At 46.8% G+C, this 22,235-nt stretch overlaps 2 protein-coding genes across 2 annotated transcripts; one reads left to right on the top strand and one right to left on the bottom strand.

Moving 5' to 3' along the window:
• The first annotated feature begins 311 nt into the window (after positions 1–311).
• Positions 312–14,033, top strand: KLHL35 (kelch like family member 35). Its single transcript, XM_060274011.1, has 6 exons — positions 312–1,192; positions 3,881–4,065; positions 7,254–7,372; positions 10,347–10,535; positions 11,071–11,259; positions 13,818–14,033. Exons 1-6 carry the CDS (start codon positions 312–314, stop codon positions 14,004–14,006), a joined length of 1,752 nt encoding a protein of 583 aa, XP_060129994.1. The 3' UTR covers positions 14,007–14,033.
• Positions 14,034–16,222: 2,189 nt separating this feature from the next.
• Positions 16,223–17,345, bottom strand: LOC118085092 (paramyosin-like). The gene has a single exon (XM_035115381.2). It carries the CDS (start codon positions 17,302–17,304, stop codon positions 16,393–16,395), a length of 912 nt encoding a protein of 303 aa, XP_034971272.1. The 5' UTR covers positions 17,305–17,345; the 3' UTR covers positions 16,223–16,392.
• Between the last annotated feature and the right edge of the window lie 4,890 nt (positions 17,346–22,235).

The raw sequence follows: 22,235 nt of genomic DNA, 5'->3' as shown, positions 1-22,235 counted from the left end.
TTCTTCTTCTTCTTCTTCTTCTTCTTCTTCTTCTTCTTCTTCTTCCTCCTCCTCCTCCTCCTCCTCCTCCTCCTCCTCTCTCCTTCCTTCCTTCCTTCCTTCCTTCCTTCCTTCCTTCCTTCCTTCCTTCCTTCCTTCCTTCCTTCCTTCCTTCCTTCCTTCCTTCCTTCCTTCCTTCCTTCCTTCCTCCCTCCCTCCCTCCCTCCCTCCCTCCCTCCCTCCCTCCCTCCCTCCCTTCAAGGTCCTGTGGAAGATCGCAGCATTAAAACACACTTTTAAAGGAATCCAACTTTTTCATGCCCTGAATCGGGATGAAACAAGAGTCGCAGTCCAGAACAGGTGGCAGCGATCACCCTGCCTCTCTGGGCCAAGGCAGCGAAAACCTCCATGTGAAACTCTGCAGCGGGTCCCGCCATGCCGAGCAGATCCTCCAGACTCTCAACTCCTACCGGCTGGACGGCATCTTCACCGACGTGGTGCTTGCCACGGGCGGGCAGGAGTTCCCTTGCCACCGGGCTGCCTTATCCGCCAGCATCCCTTACTTCCGGGCTCTGTTTGCCGGGGGCGCAAAGGAAGCCCGCCAAGGCACCGTCCATCTCCGCGAGGTCTCTGCTCCCAGCATGAGCCTCGTCCTGGACTACATATATGGTGGGGACCTCCTCATCCAGGAGGACAACGTGGAAGACCTGCTGGAGCTGTCCAGCTTTCTCCAAATCCCAAGGCTCAAGGACGCCTGCGTCGCCTTCTTAGAAGGCCAGCTGCATCCTCGCAACTGCCTGGGCATCATGAAGGTTGCAAACTCTTTCTCCATCCCATCCCTGACCGAGAGGAGCAAGAGGTGTCTGCTGGAGGGCTTTGTGGAGGTCTCTCGTCACAAGGAGTTCCTGGAGCTGGGTGTCAAGGAGCTCGCGAGCTGCCTGTCGAGCGAGCGTCTGGCTGTCCCCAAGGAGGAATGGGTCTTCGAGGCAGTGATGCGGTGGGTGTACCACGACGTGGCTGCCAGGAAAAGGGCCCTGAAGGATTTGCTCCAGCACGTGCGGCTCCCTCTGCTCGACCCTGTTTATTTTCTAGAGAGGGTGGAGACGGACGAGCTCATCCAGGAATCCAAGGAGTGCATCCCTTTGCTGCTCGAAGCCCGCAAGTATTATGTCCAAGGCAGGGAGGCCAGCTCTCAGCGGTCTAGACCTAGAAGGTAAAGAGAGAGAGAGAGATAAAGTTGCTACTAGGGCTGGGCAACCTATTGATATATCGTCCCAAACCGGTTTGAAGTCCATATTGTGATACCGATTCCATAATTTTTGACCTGGCAATATATACGACTTCCCTCCTCCCCTTTGTGGATCCTATTGTTAATCATTTCTTCCTGCATTTTTTATAATAATACAAATCTTTTTGCATCTCCATTATGTCCAAAATTCACCATTAAACTACAAGTGTTACTCCAATCCCACTAACGTCTTTAGCTGTTTACAATGGTTTTTCAGATAGATTATGAATTTCCCCCATTCCTTATTAAATTTTTTGGTCTTCCTGATTTCTGATTCTTCCGGTCATTTTTTGCCATTTTGGCGTAATCCATCCACTTGATCTGCCATTCTTCTCTGCTAAGGACTTTATCTTCTTTCCATCTCTGGGCCAATAACATCCAGGCAGCTGTGGTCACATACATAAATAGTCTTTTCTGCTCCATTGAGATTTCGGCACCTAGATGAATTGAAAAAGATGTTTAGGTATACCTTTCCCCCAAAGCCTGAAGCTTTTCTATTGGGACTAATGGGAGAGGATATTGCAAAAGGAGATCAGAAATTATTTATGTATGCCACAACCACGGCAAGGACTTTATTAGCCCAAAAATGGAAATTACAGGAGTTACCGACTATTGAGGAGTGGCAGATGAAAATGATTGACTATGCAGAGTTAGCAAAGTTGACCTGCGGGATCCGTAACCAGGGAGAGACAAAGTTCCAAAAGGAATGGAGTAAATTCGTGGATTATATGGAGAAGAACTGTAGGAGTTTAAAGACACTTGCAGGACTGAAATAAATCCTACGAATTGGTTTTAATTAGATGGACTAAAAGGAACTGCGAGATAAGAGTGGGAAAGAAAACGGAATGATGGGAGGGAGGGAAGTCAAAGCTCGGCAGAGCAAAATGAACTAAAATAGGTGAATAGAAGATAAAATGCAAAAAGAAAAAAGTTTTTGTTTGTTGTTGTTATTTGTTGTTGTTGTTTGGTGTTGTTTATTTGGAAATTTAATAAAGATTATATTATTATTTTTTTTAAAAAGAGAGATTTCGGCACCTAGAGTTCCTAAAAGGAAGGCTTCAGGTTTTTTTCTAAAAAAAGAAAATGATATTTTAAACATTTTTTTCAACTCATTATATATCATTTCCCAAAATTATTTTACTACCGGTTTCATAATTTTTGACCTAGCAATATATCGCATATCATGATGCACGTTAGGGTTGAGCGATGTTTGGCTTTCGGTTTTGTGATATATAGCCAGCTAAACAGCCTGATATACTGATATATCCTGATGTCAGAAATAGGGATGTAACTATTCAGAGGTGAAGGGGGTAATGTCCTGGAAACTGATACTACTTAGGGGTCTATATAAAAGCGTATATAAAAAGATGGCCAATTATTTCCATTATATTTCAACCCGTCGTGTGTCCAAGTTCTTCCTGTTTCTTTTTTGTGGGAATTCCTACCCACTCCTTAAAATGCCACTGACTTCAACGCCAGCCTTTCCGGCGTGATCTCGCAAAGTGCCGCAGAAGCCTTACTGGGCTACTGTGCCTTTAGTTAGTAGCTTCCTACTTGCAGATTTGGCCCAGAGTGGTTATTTATTTGTTTAATTTATTAAATTCATATACAGGGGTACCTCGGTTTAAGCACACAATTGGTTCCGGGAGTCTGTACTTAACCTGAAGTGTACTTAACCTGAAGCGAACTTTCCCATTGAAAGTAATGGAAAGTGGATTAATCCATTCCAGACGGTCCGTGGAGTACTTAAACTGGAGCGTACTTAACCTGAAGCGAACTTTCCTATTGAAAGTAATGGAAAGTGGATTAATCCGTTCCAGACGGGTCCGCAGAGTACTCAACCTGAAACGTACTTAATCCGAAGTACCGGTATGAGTGTAATTGGTTCTGGAAGTCCGTACTTAACCTGAAGCGAACTTTCCCATCGAAAGTAATGGAAAGTGGATTAATCTGTTCCAGGCGGGTCCACAGAGTACTTAAACTGAAAGTACTCAAACTGAAGCGTACTTAAACAGAGGTATTACTATACAGCTCTTCATCCTAAGTTATCAGAAAATAAGTAAAACAAAAGAGCAAAATATTTAGTTATTAGATTTATATCATCAGCACTAAAGGTCAGGTGTAGTTTGGGTCTTAAGTACGTTTCTGAGCACAGTTCAAAGTGTTGGTGCTGACCTTGAAAGCCCTAACCGGCCTTGGCCCAGTATACCTGAAGGAGTGTCTCCACCTCCATTATTCTGCCCGGACACTGAGGTCCAGCACCGAGGGCCTTCTGGCGGTTCCCTCGTTGCGAGAAGCCAAGTTGCAGGGAACCAGGCAGAGGGCCTTCTCGGTGGTGGCACCCGCCCTGTGGAACGCCCTCCCATCAGATGTCAAAGAGAAAAACAGCTACCAGATTTTTAGAAGACATCTGAAGGCAGCCCTGTTTAGGGAGGCTTTTAATGTTTAATAGATTATTTTATTTCATTTTTCTGTTGGAAGCCGCCCAGAGTGGCTGGGGAAACCCAGCCAGATGGGCAGGGTATAAATAATAAATTATTATTATTATTATTATTATTATTATTATTATTATTATTATCCCCTAAGACTAACAAATTTCTTTTCTTATCCCAGATACATGGAGTTAGCAGAGATGATCGTTGTGATTGGAGGCTGCGGCAAGAAAGGATCCTTGAAACTTCCTTTTGTGGATATCCTGCACCCCGAGAGCAAGCAGTGGAAGCCACTATCCAGCGTCCCTGGATATACCAAGTCAGAGTTTGCTGCTTGTACCTTGAAGAACGACGTCTACATCTCAGGTGAGATGGCTGGATAGAAACATAGAATCGTAGAGCTGGAAGGGATCCCGAGGGTCATCTAGTCCAACCCACTGCAGAAACGGTCTCCTTCCTTCCTTGGGAGGAGATGGAGAAGACCATTGTATGATTGATTGATTGATTGATTGATTGATTATATTTCTATTCCGCCCTTTTTTCCAAGGAGCTCAAAATGGCACACATGGTTCTCTCCCTCCTCATTTGATCCCCACAGCGACCCTGTGAGGTAGGTTAGGCTGAGAGGTAGCAATTGGCCCAAGGTCACCCGGGGAGGTCCATGGCTGAGTGGAGACTAGAATTCCAGTCTCCCAGGTCCCAACACGACACTCTAACCACTACACCACACTGTCTTTCTGTATGTGTCATGGGAAAGAGCCAAGGTGCCAATATTCCCTTCTAAGTTGCTTCCAACAACCCCCCCACTTCCCTCAGCAGAGGAAGGGACCACACGTTTGGTCAGTTTAAAAGGATTTACTTACAAATTCTTCAAAGGTCAGATTCGTGAGCTTTCCCACACAGCGGCAAGAAAAGGCAGGGAGTATCACTTCAGTTGTTGTTGTTTAGTCGTTTAGTCGTATCTGACTCTTCGTGACCCCATGGACCAGAGCACGCCAGGCACTCCTGTCTTCCACTGCCTCCCGCAGTTTGGTCAAACTCATGTTGGTAGCTTCGAGAACACTGTCCAACCATCTCGTCCTCTGTCGTCCCCTTCTCCTAGTGCCCTCCATCTTTCCCAACATCAGGGTCTTTTCCAGGGAGTCTTCTCTTCTCATGAGGTGGCCAAAGTATTGGAGCCTCAGCTTCAGGATCTGTCCTTCCAGTGAGCACTCGGGGCTGATTTCCTTCAGAATGGAGAGGTTTGATCTTCTTGCAGTCCATGGGACTCTCAAGAGTCTCCTCCAGCACCAGAATTCAAAAGCATCAATTCTTCAGCAATCAGCCTTCTTTATGGTCCAGCTCTCACTTCCAAACATCACTACTGGAAAAACCGTAGCTTGAACTATACAGTACGGACAATTGTCGGCAAGGTGATGTCTCTGCTTTTTAAGATGCTGTCTAGGCAAAATATGGTCTGAAGCTCAACATCAAAAAAAACCAAGATCATGGCCACTGGTCCCATCACCTCCTGGCAAATAGAAGGGGAAGAAATGGAGGCAGTGAGAGATTTTACTTTCTTGGGCTCCTTGATCACTGCAGATGGTGACAGAAGTCACGAAATTAAAAGACGCCTGCTTCTTGGGAGAAAAGCAATGACAAACCTAGACAGCATCACTTCGGTTACAAAATGCTAAATACTTCTAAATTATTTGTATAGAAACACAAAGATGACTTGCTTGGAGCATCTAGCTTAGACATCTTTACTTGTAGAGTTCACGTGGTGGAAGATGACGGAACAAAGAGTTTGGTAGCCCTTCCTTCCATGGTGAGCGGGTGTGACCTAGCTAAGCCTGGCAGGACAGCTTACTCTATGGTCTTAACCCCTTCATGCGTTAATTAAAACTAAGCGTGCTGGTTATATGAGGCTGGATATAAACCACAAAATATCCCTGTATACCAGTTGGTGGGAATCTCAGGTGGGGGAGAGCTGTTGCGCTCAGGTCCTGTTTTGGGGTTTTCCATTGTGACAACAGGATGTTGGACTAGATGGGCCCTTGGCCTGATCCAACAGGACTGCTCTTATAAGAAAAGTCTGCCAAATATTTCCTAGTAAGATGACACCAAATTGGGAGGGGTGGCTAATACCCCAGAGGACAGGATCACACTTCAAAATGACCTGAACAGATTAGACAACTGGGCCAAAGCAAACAAGATGAATTTTAACAGGGAGAAATGTAAAGGACTACACTTGGGCAAAAAATTTGAAAGGCACAAATACAGGATGGGTGACACCTGGCTTGAGAGCAGTACATGTGAAAAGGATCTAGGAGTCTTGGTAGACCACAAACTTGACATGAGTCAGCAGTGTGATGCAGCAGCTAAAAAAGCCAATGCAATTCTGGGCTGCATCAATAGGAGTATAGCGTCTAGATCAGGCATCCCCAAACTGCGGCCCTCCAGATGTTTTGGCCTACAACTCCCATGATCCTTTGCTAACAGGACCAGTGGTCAGGGATGATGGGAATTGTAGTCCAAAACATCTGGAGGGCCGAAGTTTGGGGATGCCTGGTCTAGATCAAGGGAAGTAACAGAACCACTGTATTCTGCTCTGGTCAGACCTCACCTGGAATAGTGTGTCCAGTTCTGGGCACCACAGTTCAAGAAGGGTATTGACAAGCTAGAACGTGTCCAGAGGAGGGCAATCAAAATGGTCAAAGGCCTGGAAACGATGCCTTATGAGGAACGGCCTAGGGAGCTGGGTATCTTTAGCCTGGAGAAGAGAAGGTTAAGGGGTGACATGATAGCCATGTTCAAATATATAAAAGGATGTCATATAGAGGAGGGAGAAAGGTTGTTTTCTGCTGCTCCAGAGAAGCGGACACGGAGCAATGGATTCAAACTACAAGAAAGAAGATTCCACCTAAACATTAGGAAGAACTTCCTGACAGTAAGAGCTGTTCGGCAGTGGAATTTGCTACCAAGGAGTGTGGTGGAGTCTCCTTCTCTGGAGGTCTTTTAGCAGAGGCTTGACAGGCATATGTCAAGAATGCTTTGATGGTGTTTCCTGCTTGGCAGGGGGTTGGACTGGATGGCCCCTGTGGTCTCTTCCAATCTTCCAACTCTATGATTCTATGATTCTTCACACTGCCTATAAGCTATATTTCACAGTGTCCATCTGTCGCACCAATCTGCAGTAGGACTCCTGAGTCCATTAACTTTCTCCTGTCCAAGCTTCCAACACTGCGTCTTGTCCATATTCCTGCCTGCGCTCCTGTTAAATCTCCAAGGAGGGCTTCCCACCACTGTTTTAAGCAACCTGTCCTTTAACTAAAACTCATTTTATCCTTATCAGGGGTCACTAAGGGGGCTCCCTTCACACCTTGTCACTTCCAGTTCCCTTCAGATCCAGACAGCACAGCAGTTGTCGTCCAAAACGTCTGGAGACAGGGCCGGCCCAACACTTTCCCATTTTGCCTCAGGCGGTGAAACGGGATGCGCCTCCTTCTCCCAGCGTTTAACCCGGCTCCTCCTTTCTGTTGCCTTATGTGGTTGCTCTGTGTCTGTTTTTGAAGGAGGCCACCTGAACAGCAGAGATGTCTGGGTGCTGAGCTCCCAGCTGAATGTCTGGATGAAAGTCGCCTGTTTGCAGAAAGGGCGGTGGAGGCACAAGATGGCCGCCTTCCAGGGAAAGGTACAGACTTCTCTTTGCTTTGTGATTGGTGGGGGGGGGGGTGTCGTGCCCGCAGGAGGGAGAGACATTTGTTACTATTCCCCAACCTGACCCATCTCTGCCTCTCCTCTCCTCTCCTGCTTCAGCTTCTGCCTCTGATTCTGGCCTTCTCTCTGCCACTGACTCTCCCCGCTCACGAAGCCCTGCTCCGTCTCCATCTTCCGATGCCTCCTCCTCCCATCTCTTCTCCCTCTGCACCTAAACATTGGCAAGACAAAGGAGATGGTGTTGGACTTCCGGAGGAAGAGAGGGGAGCTAGCCCCGTTATATATCAGGGGGGCTGTGTGGAGAGAGTCTCTTCCTTTAAATACCTGGGGGTCCATCTTAGTGAAGACCTCACTTGGAAGGTCAATACAGCCCAGGTGCTTAGGAAGGCCCAACAGAGACTTCATTTCCTTAGGGTCCTGCGAAAGAACAAGGTTGGACAGCAACTGATGATTTCCTTCTATTGGGCCATGATAGAAAGTGTTCTCTCATACTGCATTACCGTGTGGTATGCTGGTTTGACAGCCATGGACAGAGAGTCCTTACGGAGGGTGGTGAAGACAGCACACGATATCGTGGGCTGTCCCCTGAGTCGGCTAGATGTTATTGCGGGAGACCGTTGCCTCAGAAGAGAGAGGGACATTCTCAGGGATGACTCACATCCTGGCCAGCACCTTTTTAATCTCCTGCCCTCGGGCAGGAGATATAGAAGCATGATAAGCCGCACCAACAGGTTAAAGAACAGTCCCTACCCATGGGCCGTGAGGCTGCTGAACATAGGTGCCAACTCCCCCCAAAAATCCGGGATCAGCACCGGAAGTTGCACCTGCGGCCATTTTGGAAGTGGGCAGAGCAGCACCAGAAGTCGCTTTGATGGTGTTTCCTGCTTGGCAGGGGGTTGGACTGGATGGCCTTTGTGGTCTCTTCCAACTCTATGATTCTATGTTTCTATGATTTCTGTTATCTCCTTAAACACGCTTTGCCAAAATTCTTTTACATATTTACACCATTTTACATTTCACAACAACCCTGCAAAGTAGGTCGGACTGAGTGACTGAGACTGGCCTAAGGTGTTAACTGTGCCATTTCAGCAAACTCTTGAAGTTTATTTTGCCAATCTAAAATTCTTGGAGCTTCTTTTTCTTTCCATCCTTTGGCAATAACAATACGAGCCGCTGCTAATGAATATAGAAGGAGTTCTTTTGCCTGTATGGGAATATCTTTTTGAAAGGTGATACTTAGTAGAAAGATCTCTGGTCTTTTTGGGATATTCCTACCTATAATTTTTTGGATCTCATCATGAATTTTATCCCAAAATTTCCTGATATTCTCACAGGTCCACCACATATGAAACAGGTTCCCATCGTTTCCCCCACACCTCCAGCAGACATTTGCGATGTTCTTATACATTTTAGAAAGTCTGGAAGGTGTGAGGTACCACCTGTGGTTCATCTTTAGCATGTTTTCTCTTATATTATAGCTCGAGGTAAATTTCATATTTATTTTCCACAAATTTTCCCACTCCGAGCATGTAATCGGATAACCACAGTCCTGTGCCCATTTGGTCATAGAAGCGGTGACCGTTTCATCCATTACTTCATAATCCAATAACAATTTATACATTTTGGAAATAAGTTTTGTTTTGCCATTCAACAGTTCTTTTTCAAATCTTGACCTCTCCTTTTGGAACCCTACTTGATTGTCCTTTTTGAATAATTCGTTCAACTGATAATAATCCAACCATGTGTTAAGTTGTTCCCTTATGTCTTCATATTTTTTTATCTTTGTTTGTCCTTCCTCTTCTAATATCATCTTATCGTATGTTATCCAAGTAGCTCCCATGTTAACTCTTTTTGGTGTAATTGCCTCCATTGGAGATAACCATCTTGGAACCTTTGGCTCCAGATAATTCCGGTATTTATCCCATACCTTAAATAAAGTGTTTCTAATAATGTGATTTGTAAATTTTTTGTGGACCTTTGCCTTTCCGTAGTTCAGGTACGCGTGCCATCCAAACCTAGCTTCGTATCCTTCAATATCCAGTGTATCTACGTTCTTTAACAGGCACCACTCCTTTAACCATGTAAGGCAGGAAGCCTCATAGTAAAGCCTGAGGTCTGGGAGGCCAAAGCCACCTCTTTCCGGAAGGTCAATAAGTATTTTATGTTTGACCCTTGGCCTCTTACTTTGCCAGAGAAATTTCGACAATTCTTTCTGCCATTTATCAATCATATTTGTCTTTCCTATAATTGGTATGGTTTGAAATAGGTATAACAGTTTGAGAGGAAAGGTTAAAGAAGAATTTCTAAAAAAATGGGACAGGTACAAGAAATATGTTAGAAAATATACTGAGAACAAAATTTCTATGATAGCGTTTGAGTAAAAAAGGGAAAAAATCTGTTTGGATTTGCAGAAATCAGTTTCCTTAAGAAATGGGAGTGTCAAACGATATGTAAAAACAGAGATAGCATGGATTGAATATACACTCTGCGACAAAAAGAGGAGAGTATGCTGATGGAGATAACAGGAAGTCCAAAGATAAAATTTACTTTTTTTTCTTTTTTTCCCTTTTTTTTCTCCTTTCCCTTTTTTTCTCTGGGAAAGGAGGATTAGAAATACGATACGAAAAATTGTAACAAACAAACATAAATGTATATGTGTATGTATATGTATGTATATGTATATGTATACAAGCATGAAGAACAATGTTCAGGTTTGGTGATGGGAAAAAATAAAAAAATATCATTCAAAAAAAAAAAGAGAGAGACTGGCCTAAGGTGACTTTGCGGCCGAGTGGGGGATTTGAACCCTGGTCTGCTCAGGTTCTGGTCTGGCACTCTAACCACTGTACCACACTGTCTCTCTCTTTGCCCGCCCCCATTTACAAACACACCTGCACCTTGGTGGTATCGGAGATCTGAATCGCGTCCTCCCCAATTCTCGTCGACAGATCTACACAGTGGGTGGATGCGACGGCTTTCGCTGCCTGGCCAGCGTGGAATGCTACGACGCCTTTTCCAACAGCTGGGCAGATGTTGCCCCTTTGCCAGAGGCAGTGAGCTTGGCGGCTGTGGTGCCGTGTCTCGACAAGCTGTATGTGATCGGGGGTGCCGTGGAGGACGGGGCCAACACAGATAAGGTACTGTCGGGGTTGCCAACCTTTGGGGGGGACCGGACCGTGGGGACTTTTGCAAACTGAGCCTCTGCAGCAAGAAGAGAAGAGAATAAAAATTTATTGGCCAAGTACCAATATACTTGGAATTTTGCTTCGGCTACATTGCGATGTAAACATTGAAATTGCTATGAAACTGATTCAGCTCGTTTGCCAATTTTTGACTCTCCGGAGCAGAAGAAGATGTTCTTTTATATTCAGTCCCTGCTTGAGAAATGAGTCTGCAGTTTTTCACCATAGGTTCGTTTCGCCACTTTAATCTCCTTTGTCAGCGCATTCCTGGCTTGGTTGTACAAAATACCGCCTCCTTTCCTGCAAGCCTCCTCTTTAACATATCGGAGTTGCTTGAGTTTTCTTGATTAATAAGGTGCAGTTCATCCATTTTATTGGCAAGTGAGCGAAGATTTGAGAGGTGAATAGATGGTAAAGCCGATATTCATAGCTTAATCAAAGCGCCAGCACGCCTCCCTCTTTGAAGCTGTCTGGCTTCTTGCCCCCCCAGGTTCAGTGCTATGACCCGGAGGAAAACAAGTGGATCATTTTGTCGGCGGCTCCTTTCCGCCAGCGATGCATCAGTGCCGTCGCTTTGGATCACTCGATTTACGTTGTTGGAGGACTCCTCAGTAAAATATTCAGCTACAGCCCCCAGAAGGACACTTGGGCTGAAGTTGCGTCCCTCCCAGGACCTCAGGTAAAGAGAAGGTCATTGGGCCCTTAGAGAATTTGCTGTGGGCACCAGTCCCAAGATGGCTGCCACATCTAAAAGGGGGGGGGAACGGACGGACCAGGACCCCAGAATGGTGAGGACAGGCCCCTCATCAGCCGTCAGTAGGGACAAAGGCTCCTACACCAGCTGTCATCATGCTTGCTCACAGGAAGTAGCCATTTTATTATTTTATTTTCGATTATTTTTTAAAATTATTAGTCACCTTTTTCTTTTTTCTATATGCAACTCAAAGCAACTTGCAGCAATAAATAAACAACACATACATTAAAACCAGCACAAAACAAAACACAGAAAGCTCTAAAGCACATTTGTATTTTTAAAAGGCAGGATTCGAAAAAACCACCCACTAAACAATTGATTGTAAGTTGCTTTGAGTTGCCCTGGGCGCAAGATAAAGCAACCAACAAGTTTAATAAAAATATAAAAGCCAAAGGCCCCTAGTGGAAAAGAAATGTTTTCACCTGGCATCTAAATGTATGTAACGATGGGGCCAGATGAGCCTTTCTAGGGAGAACATTCTGCAAGCGGGGAGCCACCACAGAAAAGGACCTGTTCTCATGCTTGCCACCTCTTTGCTCCTGCTTCTGTCCAGAACACAAGTAGGGTGGGTGTCCAATCCTGGTATCAAATGAGGTCTGACGGGGCCAGCCCAAGACCTTTTGGTGCCTGGTGTCAGAAACGTGCACCCCCCCAAGAGCGCAGGGGAAAAGTTAGACTCAGAAAATGAATTTAGTGAACGAGGTACCGACTGCAGATGAGAGCTGGCTGACAGAGTCGAGAAAGGGCAATTTGACCCCCTTGCTGGAGAAGACTGTATTAGCTCTCAAGGAGAGGAAGAGTCGGAAGGCAGCCAGAGTGTTGCTAGGCAGCCAGCAGATAAGCCGAGATCTGAGTCTGTGTTGAGTGACAGTGGGGAAGGAGGGGACAGGCCAACTTCTCAGTCCCCATTCTAGGCGTCTGGAGAAGATCAGATGGCAAGAGGGGAAAGGCAGGAGTTTGGCGTCCTCATGCTGTGGGAGGGGCGAAAATTCAGACTTACAAACTACAGTCATACCTCAGTTTAAGTACGCTTCGGTTTGAGTACTTTCAGATTAAGTACTCCGCGGACCCGCCTGGAACGGATTAATCCACTTTCCATTACTTTCAATGGGAAAGTTCGCTTCAGGTTAAGTACGCTTCAGGTTAAGTCAGCAGTGTGATGCAGCAGCTAAAAAAGCCAATGCAATTCTGGGCTGCATCAATAGGAGTATAGCATCTAGATCAAGGGAAGTAATAGTACCACTGTATTCTGCTCTGGTCAGACCTCACCTGGAGTACTGTGTCCAGTTCTGGGCACCACAGTTCAAGAAGGATACTGACAAGCTGGAACGTGTCCAGAGGAGGGCAACCAAAATGGTCAAAGGCCTGGAAACGATGCCTTATGAGGAATGGCTTAGGGAGCTGGATATGTTGAGCCTGGAGAAGAGAAGGTTAAGGGGTGATATGATAGCCATGTTCAAATATATGAAAGGATGTCATATGGAGGAGGGAGAAAGATTGTTTTCTGCTGCTGCAGAGAAGCGGACATGGAGCAATGGATTCAAACTTCAAGAAAGAAGATTCCACCTAAACATTAGGAAGAACTTCCTGACAGTAAGAGCTGTTCGGCAGTGGAATTTGCTACCAAGGAGTCTGGTGGAGTCTCCTTCTTTGGAGGTCTTTAAGCAGAGGCTTGACAGGCATATGTCAAGAATGCTTTGATGGTGTTTCCTGCTTGGCAGGGGGTTGGACTGGATGGCCCTTGTGGCCTCTTCCAACTCTATGATTCTATGATTCTAAGTACAGACTTCCGGAACCAATTGTGTACTTAAACCGAGGTATCACTGTATCGTAAATGCAAGCAGGCAAGAAGCCGTGCTCTGGGTGTGTCTTTTTGTAAATAAACGTACATAAAACTGCCAGAGGGTCATTACTTCTTATCGGGCCTTGCTTGCCTGCCAGAGATCATTACATCTGAGCAGACCTCACTAGGTGAGGGAAGATCTATATTTGGAACAAGGAAGGGAAGAAAGATCTATACAGTGGTGCCTCGGTTTACGAACTTTAATCCGTTCCAGAAGTCCGTTCTTAAACCAAAGCCGTTCTTAAACCGAGGCGCGCTTTCCCTATTGAGGCCCCCATCGCCAGTGCCCTTCCACCGTTCAGCTTCCGTTCATAGACTGAGGTAAAGGTCACTAATCGGAACACTACTTCCAGTTCTGCGGAGTTCGTATACCGAATCGCTCGTAAGGAGGGCTGCTCTTAAACCGAGGTACCACTGTATCGAGATCTGCTGCCCCTGTGGGTTTTGCCGCCCGAGGCAGCCACCTCACCTAGCCTCATGCATGGGCCGGCCCTGAGATGTGGACAAATTTAAAGGGGTGGGTGGTCGAGGGAAGGAGAAGCTGAGCCAGTACAGATAACAGCTGAGCTGAGAGAGCGATTTTTTGTGGATTTCTGAGGGGATACAGACCTCTCCTCCTGACTTTCCCCTCTTCCTTCAGGAGAACTGCGGCGTCACCGTTTGCTCTGGCAAAATCTACATCCTGGGGGGCACAGACAAAAACGAGCAAGGCACGGACAAGGTGTTCGCTTTTGATGCAGAGACTGGGGTGGTTGAACCCGAGACTCCGCTCCAGCGCTGCACCAGTTGCCATGGTTGCGTGACCATCCTCCGGAGCAGGACCAGGTGATCCCCGCGGGGACCCTCCCACACACTTTCATCCTCTACACAACCACGGCCCGTGTATAATTGCTCCTTTCAAAAGGCTCCCGCGACTGGTTCTTCGGGAGATGGCCCTCCCAATAAGGGATGGACAATTTTGGTTTCTCATTCTTCCAACCTTAAGTTCAGCCCTCTCCATTTCCACATCCGTTTGGGTGTTTCATTTCCCCCACCCCAGAAAATTCACACACGCCTTCTTATGCGTTTCACTTAACGAGCACCGTTTTGTACGCCGTTTTGCCTCTTGCGCACATTCCTCCAGGCAGTTTCTTCTGACATAGTGCAGGGGTTTTTTTTTTTTTGTACATTGTTTTCTTTTGTGTGTTTGCTCTTCCCATTGCAAAAGTTGGTGCTAAATTTCAAGAGACAGCTGCGTTTCATTTTGCATACTGCTTGGAGAAGTGCCAGTTAACATAGTTTTGCATCAAAATGTGAGCCGAAGGAATCTCTCTCCTCATCACCACCTCCAAAAGTTGTTGACTCCAACTCCCATCGTCCATTAGCCAGCCCAATGGGGGCTGATGGGTTTTGTAGTCTAAAACATCTGGAGGGAACCAGATTGGGGAAGGATGCCCTTATAACAGAAAACCTTGTGACTATCATTTTTTGGGGGGGGGGGAGTGCTTCTCCATCATAATTGTTTTAACCTAACAACAGCCCTTCAAGGTAGGCCCATATGAATGATCACCATGTTGCAGATAGAGACAAAGGTTGAGGTAGTTAAGCCTACAGCTACCTAGAGAGATGATGAGGGAGGAGATATTTAAATTGTTCACATTAAATCCTCGGCCCCAATCTTGCCCCATTTCTTCTCTGTTTTTCTCCCAATGAACCATTTGTTTCTGTTGCTGCTGCACCCCTCTGCTTCCCCGAGGCCAATTCATACTCTCAATCTCCCTCTTTTGCACATTTATCGCCCGCGCATTGCTAAAGAACTCCTAATCCCACGAAGGCAGATCCCTTTCTCTAACCCTCCTGAGCTGCCGCTGGGTTGTGTGGGTGGGTGGGTTTTCAGAAATATAATGGGGGTGTCCAGCTGGTGTGAGACGACAGAGCTCTCAAAATGAGCAATGTTGAAAGACCCCAGCTTGAGAAGGCAGGCGATCAGCGATTAACGGAGATAAAAGGTTGCCATCGCCATCTGGGAACTCCCGCTACGGAGACAATGAAGGCAGGTCATTGTGGGGCTCGGCAGTATTAAGCGTTTTAAACTGATTTTAATATCGTATTTTTATTTGGTGATAAGATGCCCTGGGAACCTCTAGTGAAGGGTAGGTATGAAAGGCAATGACCATTTGTTGTTTGTTATTAAGCAGGTCTGCAGTGTAGGAAATGCAGGAAGATGTCTCTTCGAACACCGCTGACCACAGGACATGCCTTGGGGAAAGAGGCAAATCTCAGTGGTCTACCTTTCATACAGACCATCCCAGATTTCAGACCCAACTGTCCTCTCCAGGTAGGACTGGGAAAGGTTCCCGGCCTGAAATCCTTGAGAGTTGCCGCCCATCAGAATATTGAGCTAGATCTACCCGTTTAAGGCAGCTTCCCATGTTCCTAAAATGTAATTTAGAGAGATGCTACTTCTTCACCTAAGAGATATGGTTCCTCTTAATGTAAAGGTAAAGGGACCCCTGACCATTAGGTCCAGTCGCGGACGACTCTGGGGTTGCGGTGCTCATCTCGCTTTACTGGCCGAGGGAGCCAGCGTACAGCTTTCGGGTCATGTGGCCAGCATGACAAAGCCGCTTCTGGCGAACCAGAGCAGCGCATGGAAAAGCCACTTACCTTCCCACAGGAGCGGTCCCTATTTATCTACTTGCACTTTGATGTGCTTTTGAACTGCTAGGTTGGCAGGAGCTGGGCCCGAGCAACAGGAGCTCACCCCGTCGTGCGGATTCGAACCACCGACCTTCTGATCGGCAAGCCCTAGGCTCAGTGGTTTAACCCACAGCACCACCCGTGTCCCTTCCTCTTAAGATACTATGACCCAATTTTGCATGCTAGCCCCTGAGATCAAAGAGCAGGTTTTTTCCTATGTTTGGCTACAGCTGGATGCCATTTTGAATCAAGGTGGCAGACCAAACCATTAAAAACTCTGCATTTTTTGTTTCTTCAAGCGATGCTAAGGCACGAGACTGCTAGTTAGAGATAAACTGAGCTGGCCTTTGTGTTTTATCTGCCCCTGAATTTACTAATGTCTTTTACGCCAGCATAAAAAACCAAGCACAATGAAATAAAGAAGGAGAAACAACCGGACCCATCTATTGGGATTCTTACAAAGTTTTTAAATCCATAGATTTCTAATGTCAAAATCAAGTTGTAGGAACATGGAGGAGTTCCACGCGGGCTACATTTCAGAAAGGCAACAGGCCATCGTTCCTCCATGTCAAGTAGTGAGCGAAGCCTTGCACGATTCTGTTGACGTTGTGCTCCCCAAGAAACGCCAGGAGAGTCTCCGCCATGAATTCGTGGTTGAAAAAATAGGTGTAGCATAAGGCCAAGGTCAGCAGGAGAACGCAGCCGAGCACCAAAATGCTCAGGACTTTCCCCACCTGCCAGAACCAGTACATGGCTTTCCTGCCCTTTGACTGCTGCAAGGCGACGTCCACCAGTTTGGCCTCCACGATTTCGTGCATTAGCGAGCCTATCTGCACCCTGTTTTCCTGGTCTAACCTCAAGATGGTGGCCTGCTGCACACAGGTCTCCAGCTGGGCCTGCAGATCTTTGATATCGTTCCTCTGGCTCTGGCGGAGTTGAAGAAGCGCCCCGACTTTTTCCCTCAGCTGGGAGGAATTGTTCTTCTCCGCTTGATAGTGATGCTCTGTCTCCTGCAGCCTATCTTCCAGGCTCTTCAGGTATTTTTTGACTTCCACCGACAGGTTCTGCATCTCTCGAAGGTCCTTCTCCTGAGCGGCTTTGTAGTCTTCGAAAAGGGCCACTTGGGAGGTGACCTCGTGGAGTTCCTTGCTGAGCTCTGCGTTAGCCTTTGCCAAGGCCTTGTTTTGGGCATCCAGTTCTTGAATCCTCGCGTTGGTGTGGTCCATCGTCTCTCTGATGTCCTCCACCTTCTTCTGCATCTCCTCCATGGCGGCCTTGAATCTGTCTGCCGTCTCTTGCAAGCTCCTGTTGTGGCCCTTGATACTGCTGTTGTCCTTGAGCAGCGCCTGGTTCTCGGAATCAAGGTAGGCCACCGTCTCTGTCAGGTCATTGATTTGGTAGCGGAGCTTTTCGTTCGTTGTGGACAGTTCCTCCATTGTCAGCGACATGGTGAAGACGTTTCGTGCAGAGCTGGTTCAGAGCTGGCGAGCCTATGAGAAGATTAAAAAGGTAAAGGCAAAGGACCCCTGACAGTTAAGTCCAGTCACGGATGACTCCGGGGTTGCGGCGCTCATCTATCTCGCTTTACTGGCTGAGGGAGCCAGTGTTTGTCCGCAGACAGTTTTTCTGCGTCATGTGGCCAGCAGGACTAAGCCGCTTCTGGCGAAACCAGAGCAGCGCACGGAAACACCGTTTACCTTCCCGCCAGAGTGGTACCTATTTATCTACTTTATCTACTGATTTATCTACTGATCAGCAAGCCCTAGGCTCAATGGTTTAGACCACAGCACGTTGATAAAAATGGCTTGTGATACAATTCTGTGCACAGTTATAATAAGGTTGGGGTTTTGTGTGTGTGTGTGTGTGTGTGTGTGTGTTTGGCAGTGTTTCAATGATGAGCTCATGCACCTTCTTTGCAGCCCAGCCATATCCCTGGGACAGAATTCCCAATTAGAATGGCATGACAGCTAAGAATGACAGCTAAGTCCAATCGTGAATGACTCTGGGGTTGCGGGACTCATCTCGCTTTACTGGCCGAGGGAGCCGGCATTTGCCCACAGACAGTTTTTCTGGGTCATGTTGCCAGCATGACTAAGCCGCTTCTGATGAAACCAGAGCAGCACATGGAAACACCGTTTACCTTCCCGCCAGAGTGGTACCTATTTATCTACTTGCACTTTGACGTGCTTTCGACCTGCTAGGTTGGCAGGAGCTGGGACCGAACAACGGGAGCTTACCCCATCGCAGGGATTTAATTATTGTATACCACCCTATCCAATGGACCCAGGTGGCACTGTGGGTTAAACCACAGAGTCTAGGGCTTGCTGATCAGAAGGTTGGCGGTTCGAATCCCTGCAGCAGGGTGAGCTCCTGTTGTTCGGTCCCTGCTCCTGCCCTCCTAGCAGTTCGAAAGCACACGAAAGTGCAAGTAGATAAATAAGGGACCGCTCCGGCGGGAAGGTAAACGGGGTTTCCGTGCGCTGCTCTGGTTCGCCAGAAGCAGCTTTGTCATGCTGGCCACATGACCCGAAAGCTGTCTGCGGACAAACGCTGGCTCCCTCGGCCTATGGAGCGAGATGAGCGCCGCAACCCCAGAGTCGGACACGACTGGACCTGATGGTCAGGGGCCCCTTGACCTTACCACCCTATCCATACCTGCAGGTCTCAGGGAAGTTCACAACATACGGTAAAAACACAAAACACATAAGAAAAACAAAAAACAAAACAACCCACTAATTTCCCTCCCCAACACATTTTAAAATGCATTGGATGTTGCACATTTGTTTCCATTTTAAATTTTGCTGCCCACCTATTTTGTTGTTTGCTTGAAAGAAAGGCATTCTGTAAATCTTTGCTTACTCAAATCCTACTTAGAATCACTGGTCCCATGCTAAGGCTCCTTCCTTTTCAATTTTGAAGTGTCTCCTGAAGTCATTTGAATGTGGTCAGGCTCATGCAACTAATTTTTGTTTCATTTTAATCGTTTTGCACTGTTTTTAACGGAGTTTTATGTCTCATTTCTTATACTGCTGCACATCGTCATGTTGCGTTGCATGAGTTTGGTATAAAATATAAAATCTTCTTTTATAAATAAAGAAGATATTATTGGAGAGAGAGAGAGAGAGAGAGAGAGAGAGAGAGAGAGAGAGAGAGAGAGAGAGAGAGAGAGAGTGTTTCGGTAAGAGGCAGAGAGGAAGCAATTAATGATGAACCGCTTGACAGCAAAAGGGCCCCTCAAACAGATTAAAGGGACAGAACGATTCTAATTTTGAGCCTCTTATATGAAGACAGCTAAGACCCAGAGGGGAAAATGAGAGAGATTTATTCCAGCCAAGGGAGTGCCTAATAGTTGATCATCATGATAAATATTTATGCCCAGCTGGGAGCCTTGAGCCTTGAACTCTTCACCCATATGCTCTGAAGCTTGGAGCAAGCAATCTACAGCAAAACAGATCAGGACCCTGGTCAGCTCCCAGTGGCTTCTCCTAGCTGAGCCTGGGAAGATGTTGTCTCAGCCAGAGGTCTGCAGTCTTAAAGGGCCCATAGCCAATTCTATGGGAAATAATAAAGGTTTTGACCTTTAAAGCCCACTGCGGCCTAGGACCCTCGTACCTACAGGACCGCCTCTCCTGGTATGCTCCGCGGAGCACCTTAAGGTCCATAAATAACAACACTTTGGAGGTCCCAAGCCTCAAGGAGCTTAGATTGGTCTCAACTAGGGCCAGGGCCTTTTCAGCACTGGCCCCGACGGGGGTGGAATGCTCTGTCACAAGAGACCAGGGCCCTGCAGGATTTGACATCTTTCTGCAGGGCCTGCAGAAAGATGCTGTTCTGCCCGGCCTTCAGGCTTGGACTCACTCTGACCCCTCATATGGGATTTGGTATATAAATTTTCCCTTGGCATTTTGCTGTCCCATGTAGGACTAGCATGGATAGCTGGCTCGGGTGAATATCTGATGGTTCCTCCCTTTATGGTCCTGATTTATGGGCTACTACTAAATTGAGGCTGCATTTTAAGCCGTATTTTAAGCCATATTTTAATTAACTTTTTTTTCTTTTTTCTATTATGATTTATTGTAATTTATATTCTGTGTTAGCCGCCCTGAGCCCAGCCCTGGCCGGGTATAAATAAAAATTAATAATAATAAGTTATTATTATTATTAATTAAATTTGTATATTGCCCAGTAAAAGGTAAAGGTAAAGGACCCCTGGATGGTTAAGTCCAGTCAAAGGTGACTATGAGGTTGTGGCGCTCATCTCGCTTTGAGGCCGAGGGAGCTGGCGTTTGTCCACAGACAGCTTTCCGGGTCATGTGGCCAGCAGGAATAAACCACAGACTTACTAAACTGCTTCTAGCACAACGGGACACCGTGACGGAAACCAGAGCACACGGAAATGCCATTTACCTTCCCGTTGCATCGGTACCTATTTATGACAAATTACAAACCTAGACAACATCTTAAAAAGCAGAGACATCACCTTGCCAACAAAGGTTCGTATAGTTAAAGCTATGGTTCTCCCAGTAGTAATGTATGGAAGTGAGAGCTGGACCAGAAAGAAGGCTGATCGCCGAAGAATTGATGCTTTTGAATTATGGTGCTGGAGGAGACTCTTGAGAGTCCCATGGACTGCAAGAAGATCAAACCTCTCCATTCTGAAGGAAATCAGCCCTGAGTGCTCACTGGAAGGACAGATCCTGAAGCTGAGGCTCCAATACTTTGGCCACCTCCTGAGAAGAGAAGACTCCCTGGAAAAGACCCTGATGTTGGGAAAGATGGAGGGCACAAGGAGAAGGGGACGACAGAGGACGAGATGGTTGGACAGTGTTCTCGAAGCTACGAACATGAGTTTGACCAAACTGCGGGAGGCAGTGGAAGACAGGAGTGCCTGGCGTGCTCTGGTCCATGGGATAACAAAAAGTCGGACACGACTAAACAACAACATTTGGAATCCATTCTTACAAATACTGCAATAGGTTAAGATTTGGTGAAGGACAATAACAGCCTTGTAAAATATACAGTTTTGGGTTTTTTCCTCCCCCCCCTTTGTTTTCCCTTCTGCACGGGTTCTGTTTCTCTCTCTCTCTCTCTCTCTCTCTCTCTCTCTCTCTCTCTCTCTCTCTCTCTCTCTCTCTCTCTCTCTCTTTTGTTTGTGTCTCACCATGTTTGGTGCACATATAGTTATGTGCTTTTAAAATTTTAATAAAGATGTTACAAAAATAAAATAAAGAATAAGCCCACTTGCTGGTTTTCCACGGGCATTTGGTTGGCCACTCTGAGAACAGGATGCTGGACTAGATGGGCCCTTGGCCTGACCCAGCAAACTAGCCTTATGTTATGTTCTTGTCCTCAGAGTCTGAGGATTTGGGGAGAACCACAACTTCAAGCCAGGATGGTACTGTGGAAGGGGGCAATGGGATTCCCCCAAGTAGGGTAACTGGCAAGGGTCTCCTCGGGCTGACACTAGGGCCCTGAGGCAGGGCGCATGACGCACAAGGGGTTATTTGGGGAGTAATGGCCACAGGTGGTTTGAATACAAGTAAAGGTAAAGGGACCCCTGACCATTAGTTCCAGTCGCGGACGACTCTGGAGTTGCAGCGTTCATCTCGCTTTACTAGCCAAGGGAGCCGGCATACAGCTTCCGGGTCATGTGGCCAGAATGACTAAGCCGCTTCTGGTGAACCAGAGCAGCGCACAGAAACACCGTTTACCTTCCCGCCGGAGTGGTACCTATTTATCTACTTGCACTTCGACATGCTTTCAAACTGCTAGGTGGGCAGGAGCTGGGACCGAACAACAGGAGTTCACCCCGTCGCGGGGATTTGAACCGCCGACCTTCTGATCAGCAAGCCCTAGGCTCTGTGGTTTAACCCACAGTGCCACCCGCGTCCCTTGACTCCAAGTAGACCCATTGAAATTAACAAACGTGACTACAACACCATGCATTTAAAGCACTATTCTAGCACTTTCACAGCCACGGAGCAGCCTGGGAACTGTAGTTTGCGAAGGGTGCCGACCTCCTAGAGCTGCAACGCACGGCCCTTTTAACAAACTACAGTTCCCAGGATTCCCCATGTTTGTTAAAGAGGCAGAATAATCCTTTCACTGTATTTAGTGGATGACACCTTGGTCAGGCCCATTCATTTCAGTAGGTCTACTCTGAAACTTAATTTAATGCCACTCCTTAAGCCAAAATTGTGCCCCCCCCTCCGCATCACAATTAGGTTTTCGGAAAGGTTATGTTTGTATAAATGGGACCTTTCCCCCTAAGCTTGATTCCTGCTCACAGGGGAGATTTTGTAGGAATGTGCCCACTTTAATAACATAACACCTTTCCAATGCCTGTTCCTGAGCGTAGCTGTTATTTTAATGAATGGGG

This window comes from Zootoca vivipara, chromosome 4, assembly GCF_963506605.1.
Source record: "Zootoca vivipara chromosome 4, rZooViv1.1, whole genome shotgun sequence".
NCBI lineage: Eukaryota > Metazoa > Chordata > Lepidosauria > Squamata > Lacertidae > Zootoca > Zootoca vivipara.
The sequence above is the reverse complement of the archived record's forward strand: the minus strand, read 5'-3'. Positions and strand labels throughout refer to the sequence as shown.